General features: G+C 42.2%; 1 protein-coding gene across 1 annotated transcript in view; it reads left to right on the plus strand.

The window, feature by feature from the left end:
- DCC (DCC netrin 1 receptor) overlaps positions 1 to 15,441 on the plus strand; it is an 845,884-nt gene that overhangs the window by 648,015 nt on the left and 182,428 nt on the right. The window contains exon 12 of the mRNA XM_088453001.1: positions 7,317 to 7,366. Within this exon, the coding sequence (XP_088309127.1) occupies positions 7,317 to 7,366 (50 nt within the window). The remainder of the gene's footprint in view (positions 1 to 7,316; positions 7,367 to 15,441) is intronic.

The raw sequence follows: 15,441 nt of genomic DNA on the forward strand, positions 1-15,441 counted from the left end.
ATCTAAAGTACTATCTGTGCCATGTTTGGGCACCCAAAAGCCGACTATTCACAGATTTCTGCTCGCCACCTCAGGACAGTGCGAGCAGAAATAATGGGCTCAATGGCAGAAGTAATTGAATAGCTTCCGTTGGGCTCCTAAAAAGCAATTGAATTCCCTCCCCCCCAAGTTATTGGTTTGAGTCGTTAATCTGACCCGGCTGATCTCAACATGCGACACAGAAAATATTTTGTGATATTTCCTTAAAAAATGTAAATGATATTTTGCAGATGTTCCTTTGTTTGTGGATTCGTAACTCAAAATTGATTACATTTTATTTTAAAGAAGCCACAAGTACGTTTTTCTAGTTACATTAAGTTGTCTTGCCTTTAACCAGTCTTCGATTGGTTGTATGGGCTAAGATGGATAACACAATTTTTCCAATTTCTTATATGTAAATAAGAGAAAAGGCTTTTTCTGGTACAGTACAATAACTTTACACATATTAATTATACCCACCTAGGCTTGATCCAATCTTGTAAGACCCGATGGTCTTTTCTATATAAAATCTACTCCCTAGATTGCACTGAGACTTGTGAAGCTTTTAGGATCTTAGGTTAATTCATCTGGCAGAAGTTCTCTGTTTGTTCATCCAAATTCAGATTGGCTCTCCCATCAGGCATTGGAAGTCATTCACGGTATCGTCAAATGACCCTTATAGGATGCCTCTTGGTGTAGGTAGATGTTGTATTCTAGAGTATTCTTGAAGGTGAACAAAGGGTCAAGAAAACAAATATCTCATCTATAACCCTTTTATTTATATAAACAATATATATATATATATATATTCTAACCAGTATTGGTAAAAAATGAACATTAAAAACAAATTGACACTTGAGACTCCTGGAGGGAGGCAGGCCTACTAGGAACAATAAACTGGGGTGGTCTTAGGAAATGACCTTTCCATGAAACTCACTAGCACAGGATAAAAGTAAAATAGAATTTATTCACAAAAGAATTATAATCAGCAAGGTCTCATATAAAGTCTCAAACAGCACAAAGATTCATATATGCAATAATATGTATAGGAGAGAATCCCCAAATATATATAAGCAGTCTTTAACATATAAGAACTAACGTGGTAGAGAACCCAGAGTCCAATATGATGCTAACACCTCAGGATGGCCTTGAGGACCTTGGCCAGGATAGAACCCTGTAGTAATGGAAATCCAGAGCAGAGCAAGCCCTGCAGAATAATATAGTTCCGGGACAGGGCCGAGACCTGCGGTGCAGTGAGAGATGAAGCAAACTTGAGCCTTGTGGTATAATGAAGACGGAACAGGGTTAAACCCTATAAGGCGATGAAATTCCAGAACAGGGTTGAGCCCTGCAACGTGGCTAGAGCACGGAGCAGGGTTGAGCCCCGTGATGCGGAGAAAACTATAGCAGGGTTGAGCCCTGTGGTGCGGCTAGGGTTCGGAGGGGGTTGAGCCCCGTGATGCGGAGAAAACTATAGCAGGGTTGAGCCCTGTGGTGCGGCTAGGGTTCGGAGGGGGGTTGAGCCCCGTGATGTGGAGAAGATTGTAGCAGGGTTGAGCCCTGTAATGTAGCAAGGGTTCGTAGCGGGGTTGAGCCCCGTGATACAGAGAAGATTGTAGCAGGGTTGAGCCCAGTAGTGCGGCTAGGGTTTGGAGCGGGGTTGAGCCCTGTGATGCAGAGAAGATTGTAGTGGGGTTGAGCGCCGTGATGCGGAGAAGATTGTAGCAGGGTTGTGCCCTGTAGTGTGACTAGGGTTCGGAATGGGGTTGAGCCCCGTGATGCAGAAATGACACTGTAATGGTGCAGTTGACAACTGTAACAAGGATGAGTTCAATATCCACAGGAACGGAAAGACAACAGGCAAAGAAAATCGTGCAGCAAAATTCTGAAACTGCAGTGATGGAGCAATAAGCAATACTTAGGCAATAGGAATGCTGGGCCCTGTAGTGCAGTGGGTGTCTGACATCAGAAGTTCATCTGGAATACAACAAAGTCCACAGCAATCCACAGGCACAGCGGGGATCTGGCAGGAGTCCAAGAAAAGACCTGAAAGCAACGTTGCACAGACACTGAGACACAGTTAGTAACAGGCTTTATACTAGAGGTCTGTGATCCATAGGAAGTTTCAGAACATGTGACCCAAATGGAATCAGGTTTGAAATAATGAGCAATCTAGGAATCCCACAACCTGATGATACCTGGGAAACAGATGATCACTTTAACACTCTATCCCCTAAATGAGAATCATGCCAGCAAGCAGGATAGCTCCTCCAACGACCACAATGGAACTTTGGCAAAAGTAGTCTATCTTTAACTACTGAAATAGTCGCAGTCCTGACACAAATTCCCATATGGGATGACAATGACCTATCAGATTAATACTAAAGAATCTTCACTGGGTTCCGGGAAATACCAGAGGAGTATAGAGAGTTGTTATATGGTAGAGCGTGTCTTTGCCATATGAATGTAATGCCCTGCTATGCCACTGACGCATTTCGATGGATGCCACTCTTTGTCAAGGCAATCCCTGGTATTTCCCTATGGTTGCCTTTTTTGGTAGCGCTGGGCCAATCATGTATTCTGTGTATTGTGTAACACCACAGTCTTCCAGGACAGTTATGGATTGCATCACTACTCAGAGCTGTTGTTAGATTTAAAGCTCAGTGTGGCTAGATGTTACATGACCCCTCACACTTCAAACATCCTTACACATGAGTATAAGTTACTCTAGGTCCACCTAACTCACCCCCTTCATATCTGTGTGTCAGGCATAGATTGTAATCTCAAATTTGCAGGCCAATAGGAAGCCTGTAAGCTCCACGACCCCTTGCTCAACATTCAGTTCCAGGATTCACTAATTCAGCACTGATTGACTAATGGCAGATGCCTTTTATAATGCAGAGTGATCCATGTCGGCAGAAGATCATAACTGTTACTCAGTGAGAATTATCAAGCCTTCTAAAGAGGAAATGTTACCATAGTAACCAACCCAATTCTAGGTATCCTTTCTCTAGTACATTCTATAAAATGAGAACTAGAATCTGATTCCTTGCTAGGTTATGGGGAAACATCTCCACATGCTCAGAACCTGAATGGTTCCAGAGTAACTTACTCCCAATGGTGCCTGCAAAGGTCACTAATTCTTTCTGCCCCAATAAAGTTATCCTCTCTGTAGCCAATAACCAGGTTCCATCTAATTGAAAGTGTCCCATAGTTGAAACAACAGAATCAAACAACATTTTTCTGTGAAAATTATATCATTGCTCAAATTGTACCCAGCTGAAGTAAAAATGTAGAAAGTGGTTGCATTCCAGTTTTTATGCATTTATTAAATTAGATTCATATAACAGTTATTTTTAGAAGAATTTAATTAGCACATAGCATAGAAAGTGTGAACGCCGAAATCCTCAGAGTGTAAAAACTGTTTCTCAACTGTCAGACAGGTGTCAATCTGAGTGGCAGTGCTGCAGGTTTCAGTAAACACCGTTCTCTCACCATCTCATAAACAGGATCACCTCATAAACAGATATGGCTCCTATGGAAATTTGCATATTAAATGAATAACTATTGTAGTGTTTAGATATAAACACAGTGCTCTGTTTTAGTAAATTACAAAAAGGTGTAGTGTCCTTTGTCTGTATACACCGATCAGCCATAACATTAAAACCACCCACCTTACATTGTGTGGGTTCCCCTTGTGCCGCAAAAACAGTGCTGATCCGTCAAGGCATGGACTCCACAAGACCTCTGAATGCGTCCTGAGGCATCAGGCACCAAGACGTTAGCAGCAGATCCTTTAAGTCCTGTATGTTGTAGTGGGGCCTCCATGGTTGAGGCTTATTTTTCCAACACATCCTACAAATGCTCGATCGGATTGAGAGTTCACACCTTGTTCCATGGGAATCTTTATGTAATGCTGGCGGATAATTAGCCGCCGGATCAAATACCGACAGCGGCAGATGACGGGTCGAAATCCTGACAGCTGAAGGTAAGTACCCTAACCCTCCCCTCACCCCCACTAACCCTAACCCTCCCTTAAGGGTGCCTAACCATAACCTCCCCCCCTATTGCCTTACCCCTTACCTACGCCCATTAGTGCCTAAACCTAACCCCCCTCCTCGCACCCTAAACCTAACCCTCCCGAGGGGGTGTCTAACCCTAATCCCCCCTAGTGGTACCTAAGCCTAATCATCCCTTCCCCTACCCTAACCCTTCTGGGGGTGCCTAACCCTAAGTCGCCCCAGGTGTCCCTAAACTTAACCCACCCCCCACCCGTGGCTAGACTCTAAGACACCCGGCATACCTTCGTTTGGTATGCCGGGTGTCGGGATTCCGTAGTGGGGCTAATGATAGGCCTATCGGATGTAAGTGTCGGGATATCCTAACTGCATCCCGTTCCATGTACCATGTTCCTCCAATTATTCCTGAACAATTATTGCAGTGTGGCAGGGCGCATTATCCTGCTGAAAGAGGTCACTGACATCAGGGAGTACTGTTGCCATGAAGGGGTGCACCTGGTTTAGTGGGTTTGCAACATAGGTTAGGTAGGTTTTATGTAACATCCACATGGATGCCAGGGCTCAAGTTTTTCCAGCAGAACATTGCCCATACAGATGTGTTGACATACATCTATCCTCCGTGCACTACGTCACGTTACGCATAACGCATGAGCGCTGTGCAGAGCGTAATTTTGCACAACTTTTTCCCTTAAAATGCTGCATCTTATACACAAAGCAAATAGGACGCACAAGCAGCTTCTGGTGATTAAAACGATATGCGGCATGCCTATATTCTGTGTGCGACTGCGGTTATATCTGCATGTGAAATACCATAACACTACCGTAGCATTTCGCATTCCGATATATAACCGCAGTCGCACACAGAATATAGGCAAGTATTGGAAAATAGGGACTTTTTCAGAAACAAATCTTTATTGCCCAGATATTACAGACAGTCGGGAACTGTGCACGCTATATAAATGTTTTATGCATTCGCTAGTAAACTCATCTACTAGATTTGTGAGAGAAGGGATCGTTCTGCAAATTAATTAGTACCCGCTCCCCCCTCCCTCTCGGCGCCCATGGTAACATTCAAAAAGGGGCTCATTTCACAGGCAAAAAAAAATCTTCCACAGTCTTTTCTACGCCTGGAGATTAGAAATGCTGCTTTGTAGTCTACAGCCGGTAAAGTAGGAATAAAAAGAGAAACTATTACCTCTCAGCCGCAGTGGTGTGTTTGCACTAACTGACGTGTGTCACAGCAGCCAGAGCGCACATTGTGATTGCTTATCAGGCTGTCACAAAAAGATCAAAGTTGAAGTTGGGTTTAATTGCAGCCCTGTCATATTTTGTGCTCTCGGTACGCCATAGACGTTACGTTGCTTTTGTACTTCGCAATGTTGGCAACATGAAAAATAATCGTGAAAATAAATCAATCCTCACCTCAGAAAAAAGGGATAAAAGTATTAATGTGACATGAAGCTCATGTGACATGCAGAACACAATGTGCGCGTTAGATTGTTTGACACCATGTCATGTTCTATGTCTTTTACGTTTAGTTAAAAAGAAGCAAACCGGGCGGCTCATTAACTCCTATAGACAAACAGTAGCTAATTTCTGCTGGGATTGTTTTTTATTTTGACCTACATTGGAGATGCGAACGCAGGCGTGTCAGAGTGTTTCAACGCCGTTTTAGAGGCGTGCATAATTAACAGGCAGCGTCATAGTACACGTCACTTGCCATTATTTTACACTGATTTCCTCGCAATGCTTGCGGTAGGGTAAAGCTACCTCAAGCACTGCGTTCACATCCAATGGTGCTCGATGTAACAATGTTTTAATACATTTCCTGGAGATGACGTGGGGCTGGTGGGCGGCCCTGCCTGTGCGATTGGGCGTACGCATAAAGTGGTTGCTCGCTAAGACATGGTAGGCGTGCTTATCCCTTGGCGAGCAATCGCTTCCCGTGGCGTCCATTTGACAAATTTGCATACACATCCAGCGAGCGTACGCAGATAGCGAACGGGTCTGAATTAGGCCCATAGGTATATATTCTCTTACCACTGAGACTTGCTGCATTTGTACATCTGTGTGCGACTGAATCTGAATCTGTGTAAACAGGACTCTGATATGAGCGGCCGTGGCTTTTCCTTGTGCCAAGTTCCACTGTATGTGTGTATACCAATTCCTGCCTAAGTAAAGTCGCAGCCTGGCGTCTCTGCTACACATCGAGCGACTTACCGCTGCATCGCAACAAAATTTTAAGAAAAATAAGATACGCTACATGTCTAGGAATGTCTCAGCCACGACGCACAGTGAATTATGACAAATTTATATAAACAGGAGGTTTTACCATTTTGAGGGATGAACCAATATTAGGCCTGTCTATTCCTTAGTAGAGATGAGCTAAATTTGAATGAAAATTAAAATTGTTGAACGTTTATAGTAAAAGTTTAATTATGGCGCGTGCAACAAAGTAGATAAAAATCATCTGAAGGTGAGCAACCTCTTTGCATTAATTAAAAAAAAATAAAAAATTCCACATTGTAATCTTCTTTTTTTTGTTGTTGTTGATTTATATTGTAAAATGTCTGTGTTGCATTACGGGAAATAAAATGTTGCTTGCAGAGTCTGTGATCAGTAGTTGTTACTGATTGATCAGTGCAATATCAGAACTTTCTTTTGTAGTCTTGTCTAGATGGTGTCTAAATTCTATCATCTCAGCCCATTTGTAAATATATATTGCAATTTGCGCATTACTTTTTACTCACCAGCTCCCCCTGTCTCTAACTAGCGGAACTACAGTTATTAAGTATTCTAAATAATACTTGATGAGGAACTGCGCTTTTAAAATGCAAAACACCACATCTGAAGTATTCAAGACAGCTTTGATAAATACGTAGATGTTAATCGTACAGAGCTGAGAAAAGGAACACTGGAGATGTTGACCATAGCAACCAATCAGATTCTAGAATCTGGTTGCTATGGGCAACATCTCCACCTCTAAAAACCCACACTTTAGTAAATATACCCGTAAGATACTTACCTCTGCAGCGTATACAGGATGAGTACCCTAGAACTAGCTTGTGCCCCAAAACACATTGTGCATTCTACTAGTTGTGGGAGGTGAACTGGTGAATAAATGTTAGTAAGTGACTGAACATGTCCTTTAAATTACTCCTTATGTTAATATGTGTTCTTTCATTTTTAGTCCCAAGGGAGTACTTATTTGTATGCAGAAGGTAATTTGTATAAATTGACATACAAGTGGAATCTCACGCACAGTCCTTTCTCTTTTAGTACCGAGTGCAATGCCCCAGAATATGTCCTTAGAAGTGGTGAACTCCAGGGTAAGTCTCCTCATTTACACGTCACTGCAATGTAAGTTTTTCAGTTTACATCTGAGCTATTTAACCCCATGTCCGCTAGATCACTTTTACTTGACGAAAACTGCTATTAGAGAGCAAACACATTTTCTTGGGTTTATTAAATGATGTTAATATTAATATTCCTGATTTGATTAAATATGTTTAGAGGAGTTTACCAGGCCAAAATGTGTGGAAAAGTAACAATGCACCTAAGACCTGCCGTCTTGCACTGGTACCAGTGCCGTTTGCTCCTTTTATTCAAATTTACCTGTACTGAAGCAACAATTGGAGGGCTGACAGATACATATTGTATGGACCTGAAAAGCACAGCCACTTGTAATGAAACTTAAAAGAAAACTGCAGTGCCAATTTTGACCTGCAGATGGCAGTGCAGAGACATTCCATTTAAAACCTTATGGTGATTATTTACCACCATTTGTAGACTATACATGGCCAGGATTCATGCTACAGTATATACTTGTGGGCATATTATATGTGTTCTATGTATACTGTGGGACAGATTTTGAGTCAAATGATTCTTTTTGTACATACGCAAATAGCGTTTAGGCAGTAAATCGGCTTCCGTGGCATCACGCAAAACGCAGCCACTTCGCATCCGAATCAGTGCCTGTATCTCAGTACAATTCATATTTACAAATACAATGAGGACTTTAACACATGTGGATTTTGACACTTTGGGGTCTATTTACTAAGCAGTGCTAGAAGAAGTGAAAAGTGAAAAGTGATAAGGTGCCAGCCAATCAGCTCTCAACTGTCATTTTTCAAACACAGCCTGTGAGATGGCAGTTAGGAGCTGATTGGCTGGCACCTTATCACTTTTCAATTCTCCTAACACTGCTTAGTAAATAGACCCCTTTCTGGTTAATGCATCTTTCCTACAGAGCTTAAATATGATTATAAAAACTTATATTGTTACAGAATATGTTGCTATTTTACCAAAGCACTCACTTTGTAAGCAATGTGTCTCCCTCCCTTTGGACAACCCTGGCTTGCTTGATGAATCACGTTGAGCTCTACAATATACTGTACAGTATAAGCTCCAGTATTTTTAGCAAGATTGAAGATTCAGCATGATCTTCTTTTAAAAGGAAAAATGAAATATTTACACACAGTTAGCTGATCCTCTTAAGGTTTGAGACTAAAACAAAAATCCGGCTCCTTCTCTAAGAGAATAATCTCTCAAGAAATCATTAGGTTACATTACGAAACTGCGAGCAGGGACGGACATTTATGGAAATGTTCTGTACAAAAACATTGCTACAGCCCTAATATATTTGCATTCATTTTGCTATAAAAAAAAAACCAACTAGAAACGTGTTACTAATTGGCTGCTGTGGGTTTTCTCTCCAGTATATATTAACCGAATGAAAGAAACTCAGCCAAAATGTCCAAACATGTATTCAGCCATTAGCTATTGTCGCTACAGATGGGGTGGAATTTATTGCCTTTGTTGGCATGTTGATTTTCTTTCACTGGTAACATAAATATCTCACATTTAAGCCTTTACGGGTATATTTATTTACTAGCTGATGGTTTGTCAAATAAGCCAATCATTATTATGTGCTCGGTGTATGAAGGAGTGCTCCATTTATCCAATCAATAGCTGGCTGTCATTTTTATTAGTGTATGGAGGAGTGCAGCAGCTATCCAATCAGACTCTGGCTACTATTTCCGTTATTGTGTAAATGAATGCTGCAGCTATCCAATCAGATGCCGGCTACCATATCTGTTATTGTGTGAAGCAATGCTGCTTCTATCCAACCAGACGTTGGCTACCATTTCTGTTAGTATGTGAAACAGTGACACAGCTATCCAATCAGAAGCTGGCTACCATTTCTAAAAGAGCACTGAGGATTGCCTTAGCCGTCTTTTGTAGCATTCTGCTCTCCAATTGCCCATTGGTTTCCATGGATCTTAGAATTTTTTTTTATTACTGTCATACAAATGACCATTGTAGACCAACTACATTTGTTAATTCAGTTATGGACATTATGACGCTCTTCACGAGCTCCTCTACCTCTCAAAAGGGCCACACATTACTCACAATCTCAGTAATAACTTAAAACCATACATTGATTCAAGGAATGAGACACCTGTCTGTAGTAACACAGCAGCAGGTATTCAAACCAAGAGCTAAAAGCTAGAACATACGAATAAAACAATAAGCAGGAAGTACTGTAGATGAGGGACACAGGTGAGGAGTCTTTGTGAAATAATACCACCGATATAAGGGGGCGATTCAATTCAGTGCGATGCTGAATAGCCCCAGGAAGCAGTTAAATTGGAGAATGCTGGTTATCGCGACTTAACCTGGGTGTTTGGTCATGAGAACCGGCATTCTCCAACTAAAGTGCCGGTGGCGAGGCTGTTAGCGCCGCGCTAAGCCAGAAAACAGCCTCGCGGCCAGCACTTTAGTCGGAGAAGATGGGTGTGAGAAGAAATCCTTTAGTCAGACCAAACAGCGCACTAAATTGAATAGCTCCATGAGCTCCATCCCGGGGTTATTAAGCATCGCACTGAATTGCACCCATAATGTCTTTCAAAGTTATAGTGAATTTCCACATAAACATTCCTTTACTCTCTTATTAGCACAGATAAATGTGCTGTGTTATTTCTAAAGGGTATCCCCCAGCACTCAGAATGAAATCAGCAATAAGATTTGAAAAACTACTTGGTGGTAGATAATTCAGAAATCTCAGTAGCATATATTTGCAAAAATATGGCTAAGCCTCCAGGCCGCGTCACGGCTTCTCTGATACTGGAGGTCCCTAATACTTGGTCAAAGTCTGGGGTGCAGAACCCCAAAAAGCCAGCGAAGGCCAGCCACCCCAGGGAAGCACACCAGTGAAAGACTAAAGTGTTAGTAAGTGTTAATAAGAATAAAGCAAAAACTATGTGTTAATAGGTGATACATTGGAGAAAGGTGTAATTAAAATTCTAAGAAAAAAAAAAAAATAATATATATATATATATATACCAAGAGAAAAAATATATAATTTGAAGGTATTAAAGTGCTAAATAAAGTGTTAAAGTGTACCACCCCAGAGCAGCCCAGCCACACTAACCCTGGGGGGCTCTGCACCCCAAACTCATCCCCAAAACTGACAAATGTATCCAATTTGGGTTATATAATTGCCCAATATAAGGCCACGTGATAATGTCACATACAAATATACCTGAATTGAGAGCCAGCTTACCTTGGAGTCACCCCTAAAGGTGTGTATCCACTGGCAAAACTACAGTACGATTACAACATTGTATTGAATGATATGATATGTCGTTCAGTGTAGGCACCCTCCATCATCCCCGAACATGGTCAGTCTGTCGTTATCGGCAGATTGACCGTCATGTTCAGGTGATGATTGATGACGGAAACGACCAGCGGGAGCGCGCATCGCTGGTCGTTTCCAACATTTGAGCACGATTATGAGCGATTGAACGATAACGATATTGTTATCATTAAATCGCTAATTTTACTCGACAAATGGATACCCGCCTTAAGTCCTCCTAATGGCACTACATTAACCAGCTTGCCCTTCAGACGCTGGTCCCATCTATGCCTCTCAGAACAGCAATACATGTATCCCCTGAGTGATATTATTGAAGTGATTGAGCAGCTACAAACATGTATTGCTTATCTCTAAAATTGTAATTGTTGCAAAATTATTGGAGACCTCTTCCCATACTCGCTGACATTTTACTTGGGAAATGATGGAAGACGAGGAGTGAAAGGTCTGGTGCCTTGAATCGTGTCATAATGGCCCCGCCCCTCGCCGTACAGTGCCGCCATTTGTGGCATTCTGCAGCAGGGTGTGGGGCTACTATCATGCGATACTGTCACGCGATACGCTGCAAATTCCGCCAGTTTTCTGGTTTACTGTCTTCGGAGTTCGCAAGAGGTTTACGGAATTCAGGAGTCCGCCAACATTCCGAGAGATTAGATAATCATGCCCCGTCTGCAAGGTACAAAATGATATACTCCATAGATTTCTATTCATTTCTTATCAGAGCCTTAACTAGACTTTTTGGTGCCCTGTGCCAGAAAGTGCATTGGCGCCCCCTAATTTTTCGAAGGGACATAATGCACCCAAAAAAAAGGGGAACGCCCTGGGCAGATATAGGGGAGGCCAGGAGATGTTGGGGATGAAATACGAGGAAGCTACAAGTGAGAATGATAATAAACTGAAATTTGAGAGGCCCAAACAGCACCCCCTGCCTTGTGGTGCCCTGTGCCACGGCACTGGTCGCACTACCCCAGCTATGGCCCTGTTTCTTATTGCAGGACTCTGGGCCTGATTCAGACCCGCTCGCGAGCGCTGATCGCTCGCAAGCGGGTCGATGGTGCCCTAGTGCGCATGCGCACGACGGAGGGAGCTCTGTCATGCGCGAGACCCGAATAACAACGGCCAAGCCGTCGCTATGGGTCTCTCACCAAAGGGGGCGTGCTGTCGATGGTGAGTGACAGCACGCCCACTCCTGGGCTTGCGGCAGCGAGACCCTACCGCAGGGTCTCGTCGCAAGCCCGATGGTCGTGATGGTCTTGACCATCACGACCATCTTTTTGGCCACTCGCATAAGGTGTGGGTGGTCACCAACAGCTATGCGAGCGGCCAGGAGGCCGCTCCAATTTTAGTAGGAGGGCCCTGATTCAGAGCGAGCATTCTTGTCAGAGCGTCCGGCTCTGAATCAGGCCCTCTGTTCTGAATAACTGAACTAATAATCAATTGACTGAATAATGTTTTTATTTTATTTTTTTAAGTACTTTAAGGCAGGAAATTGCTCCCAAACTTCGAGGTTCATATATTACTGCAGAGTATTTTGTACTATGTGAAACGGGTCATGTTGGAGGGTCTTCTACCCAGGCTGCTAAGTCTAATCCTCTGCAGCCGCTATTGTCCAGTATTTTTAGACGCTGTTTGCAGACTCAGGGTGACGCAGGTCTGCAGCCTGGACAAACAAAGGCTACGAGCTGAGGCGTACAGTACGAAAATAAGGTAAACAAAGAAAGAAAGATCACAATGCACTAATCAGCTAATTAGTAAGGTAATTAGCTGCATTTCTACCAGAAGCATTTACAAGTCTGTTTTTAACTCCCTCATAAGAATCGTTGCAGACATGAATAGTAATGTACAGTGAAAATACTGAACAAACAATTAAAAAAAAAATAATGACACATCCTTAGGCCTTATACCCACTGGTGTTTTGTAGATGTGTTTTACATGCAATTTGACATGTGTATATTTATGTTGATGGGACAGACATTAAGCAGCGTTTTTACTTAGATTAACAGAAGGCTCGGATGGCCTGGTGTGGCTGAAACCAGGAGGTAGATCACATGCATAGGTTTAACCTATTAAGGTGTGTTTTTATTTAAACCTTTGATTTGTTTTGGTGGGAAAGTACGACTTATTAAGTTATTATCAACAATTGGATTTCACACTTGACCTTCAGAAATTTACTTAAAATAAACGATGGATTTGCCCGATTTGCTGTGATCTGGAATTAGGATTGTCTAATGGAAGCATCAGCTATTTTTTTTTTCAAAATATGGCATATTTCATTATGATTTCTAAATATTCCCTTAATTGGGAGGTCAGTTGTTTAATTGTTTCTTAAATTGAGAGATTATGAGCAATGTTTCGTACAATTTCCAAGACCCCCTCAATAAATCCAATGCAGTTCTAGCATAATCTGACCAGGCGTTAGGAAAAATGTCTGTTTAGAACGTGCATCAAGGGTGAGAATCGTACTTAAAGTAGAGCCCGATCTATCTAGTTTTGCTGAAAGTATTGGTACTGAGATCACCCCCTACTAGCAATGAGCGTCTTTCTGCAATTCAGCGAAAGTGGTATCAAAGACTTGACCTGAGTTGTTAAAGTTGAGATTAGCCGACATAATGTTTGGATGTCCAAACATATCCATATCCATCCAAAAATATACTGGTAGGTTAATTGGCTCCTAACAAAATTACCCCTAGTGTGTATATGTGTGTGTGTGTGATAGGGAATATAGAGTGTAAGCTCCACTGGGGCAGGGACTGATGTGAATTGCCAAATATTCTCTGTAAAGCGCTGCGGAATATGTGTGCGCTATATAAATTACTGGTAATAAATAAATAAATAAATAAAATATCCTACATGTTAGGGTCCTAAATGGTAGTATCTCATCAAGTGGCAAGTTCCATCTATACAGCCAGAAAGGAAATATCCTCTGCGGCTTTTTAGTGGATTAACGCATCACATATCTGCTAAAGTCCCCGCAGCAGCACAGCAGTCCCCTTAGATGTCGATACCAGTTCTCGCCTAAAGTTACAAGATATAAAGGGGGAGATGTTTGCGAAGCCACCCCCCCCCCCGGCCACGCCTACAAAATGGGCCGAGCTGTCGATCAACATCGACTGCCGGCCCTTTTGTAGTGAGCTCCGGAGCAAGAGAGTTTCTCTCTTGCTCCGGGGCTTGCGTGTGCGCAGTGCGGCCGCTGCGCTTGCGCAGGGCCTAAATATCGACCCGGTTGCAAGCGCTCTGCGCTTGCGACCAGGTCTGAATGAGTTCCAGAGTGTCTATAGATAAAAGGCTGTTTGTATACATCCTGCTAGTTTACCAATGTGCATAATAATTCAACACCGTAACTTGATGAGGACGAGTGAGGTATTATATTTGGCGTATTGGGACATTTGTACTGTTTAGCATACTGCACAAAAGCAGCGTAATAAATAACCCGAAAAAATTTAATGCAAAGCTCATAAAATATATTTTTTATAATAGGTTTGCTGGGCTGTCTCCTCAAATAAAGCACACCCATTTAAGAGGGTGTAAATCCTACAATTTATATACCGTAGTGCAACTTTGGGTTGATTTTTGGGGCGTGGGTCCCCTGGATTTCTTTGGTTGGTCTGCTTCAGGGCATCGCATTATAACACAGTTTTCCTTTTTTGCACATTTTAACACTTTTACTGTTTGTTTATTATATTTGTATTTTCACTTTTCCATCCTATATTTGCAGCCAAAGTTGCTCTTACCTATCTTACTTTACACTTCACCCTTCTCATTAGAGCGATGCCCTGGGGTGGCTCAGCTGAGCTGGTTTGGGGGTGTCCTGCGCTCTGGAATTGACCCCTAGTATGTTAGGGACCTACCCTACAGAGGTTACCTGGATATTGTGGGTAGGCCCATCACCTTGGCCATAATTATGCTAAAAACCTCTAATTATTTATTGCAAAATTTTATTGCAAACTGTATTTATATATAATGAGTAATCTGGAGTTGTGCACCTGTGATTTGTCTTTTTCTGTGCCTGCATTTAAGAGGACCGTTTTTCGTTTTATAGTAATAATAAAAATAACCACAAATACTCATCAAGTTTCTTTACGGCTGTATTGCTACAGTCAATCAAGTGAATTGCTCAGGGAGCCAACATGGCCGATGTAAGAACAGCAGATTCCATAGACACTTCTGCAGCCACTTGACATTTATCATAAATAGGAAGGCAGTCAGCCATGGCGGGATTAGACTAAGAGGCTGAAATGAAGTGACTGACCCATTATTTCTCCACAAGTGACACTTATTTTGACCCTAATCAATTACTCAAAGTTACTCATCATTTTAAATCTGAGCTAGACCACAAAAACATCTGGGGAAAGGTGGCCGAGTTTGACCTTTTAAAGATTTCTTTCAGCGTTGTTATTGCAACGTTGCTCCGACAGACACGTTTGGTGGGAAAAGTTTTCCCCACCAAACTTAGAACAAGCTGGGTGCTTGGCTATAAGTAACAAGTACAGTGCTTGCAGTAAATTGCTATATTTTCATACCCCTAATAAAGAGAATTTCCAATCATTATTATTCCATTTTGTCCTGCGTTAAGGTTGAAAAACAACAATCTAACTCATCGGCTACTCGGCAACGCCAAGGGTTATTCATTTTGCAAAGTGCACCACGGTCGCAGCAGTAAAAGCTAACAGCGGTCCTGGCTTCCTGTCTAATTCTGTCGCAGCAATTCGGAAAGGTTCTGAGAGTTCTGATTAATTTATTTCAAGGTGA

Source organism: Taudactylus pleione, unplaced genomic scaffold (assembly GCF_031769625.1).
Source record: "Taudactylus pleione unplaced genomic scaffold, aTauple2 ptg000562l, whole genome shotgun sequence".
In the NCBI taxonomy this organism is placed as follows: domain Eukaryota; kingdom Metazoa; phylum Chordata; class Amphibia; order Anura; family Myobatrachidae; genus Taudactylus; species Taudactylus pleione.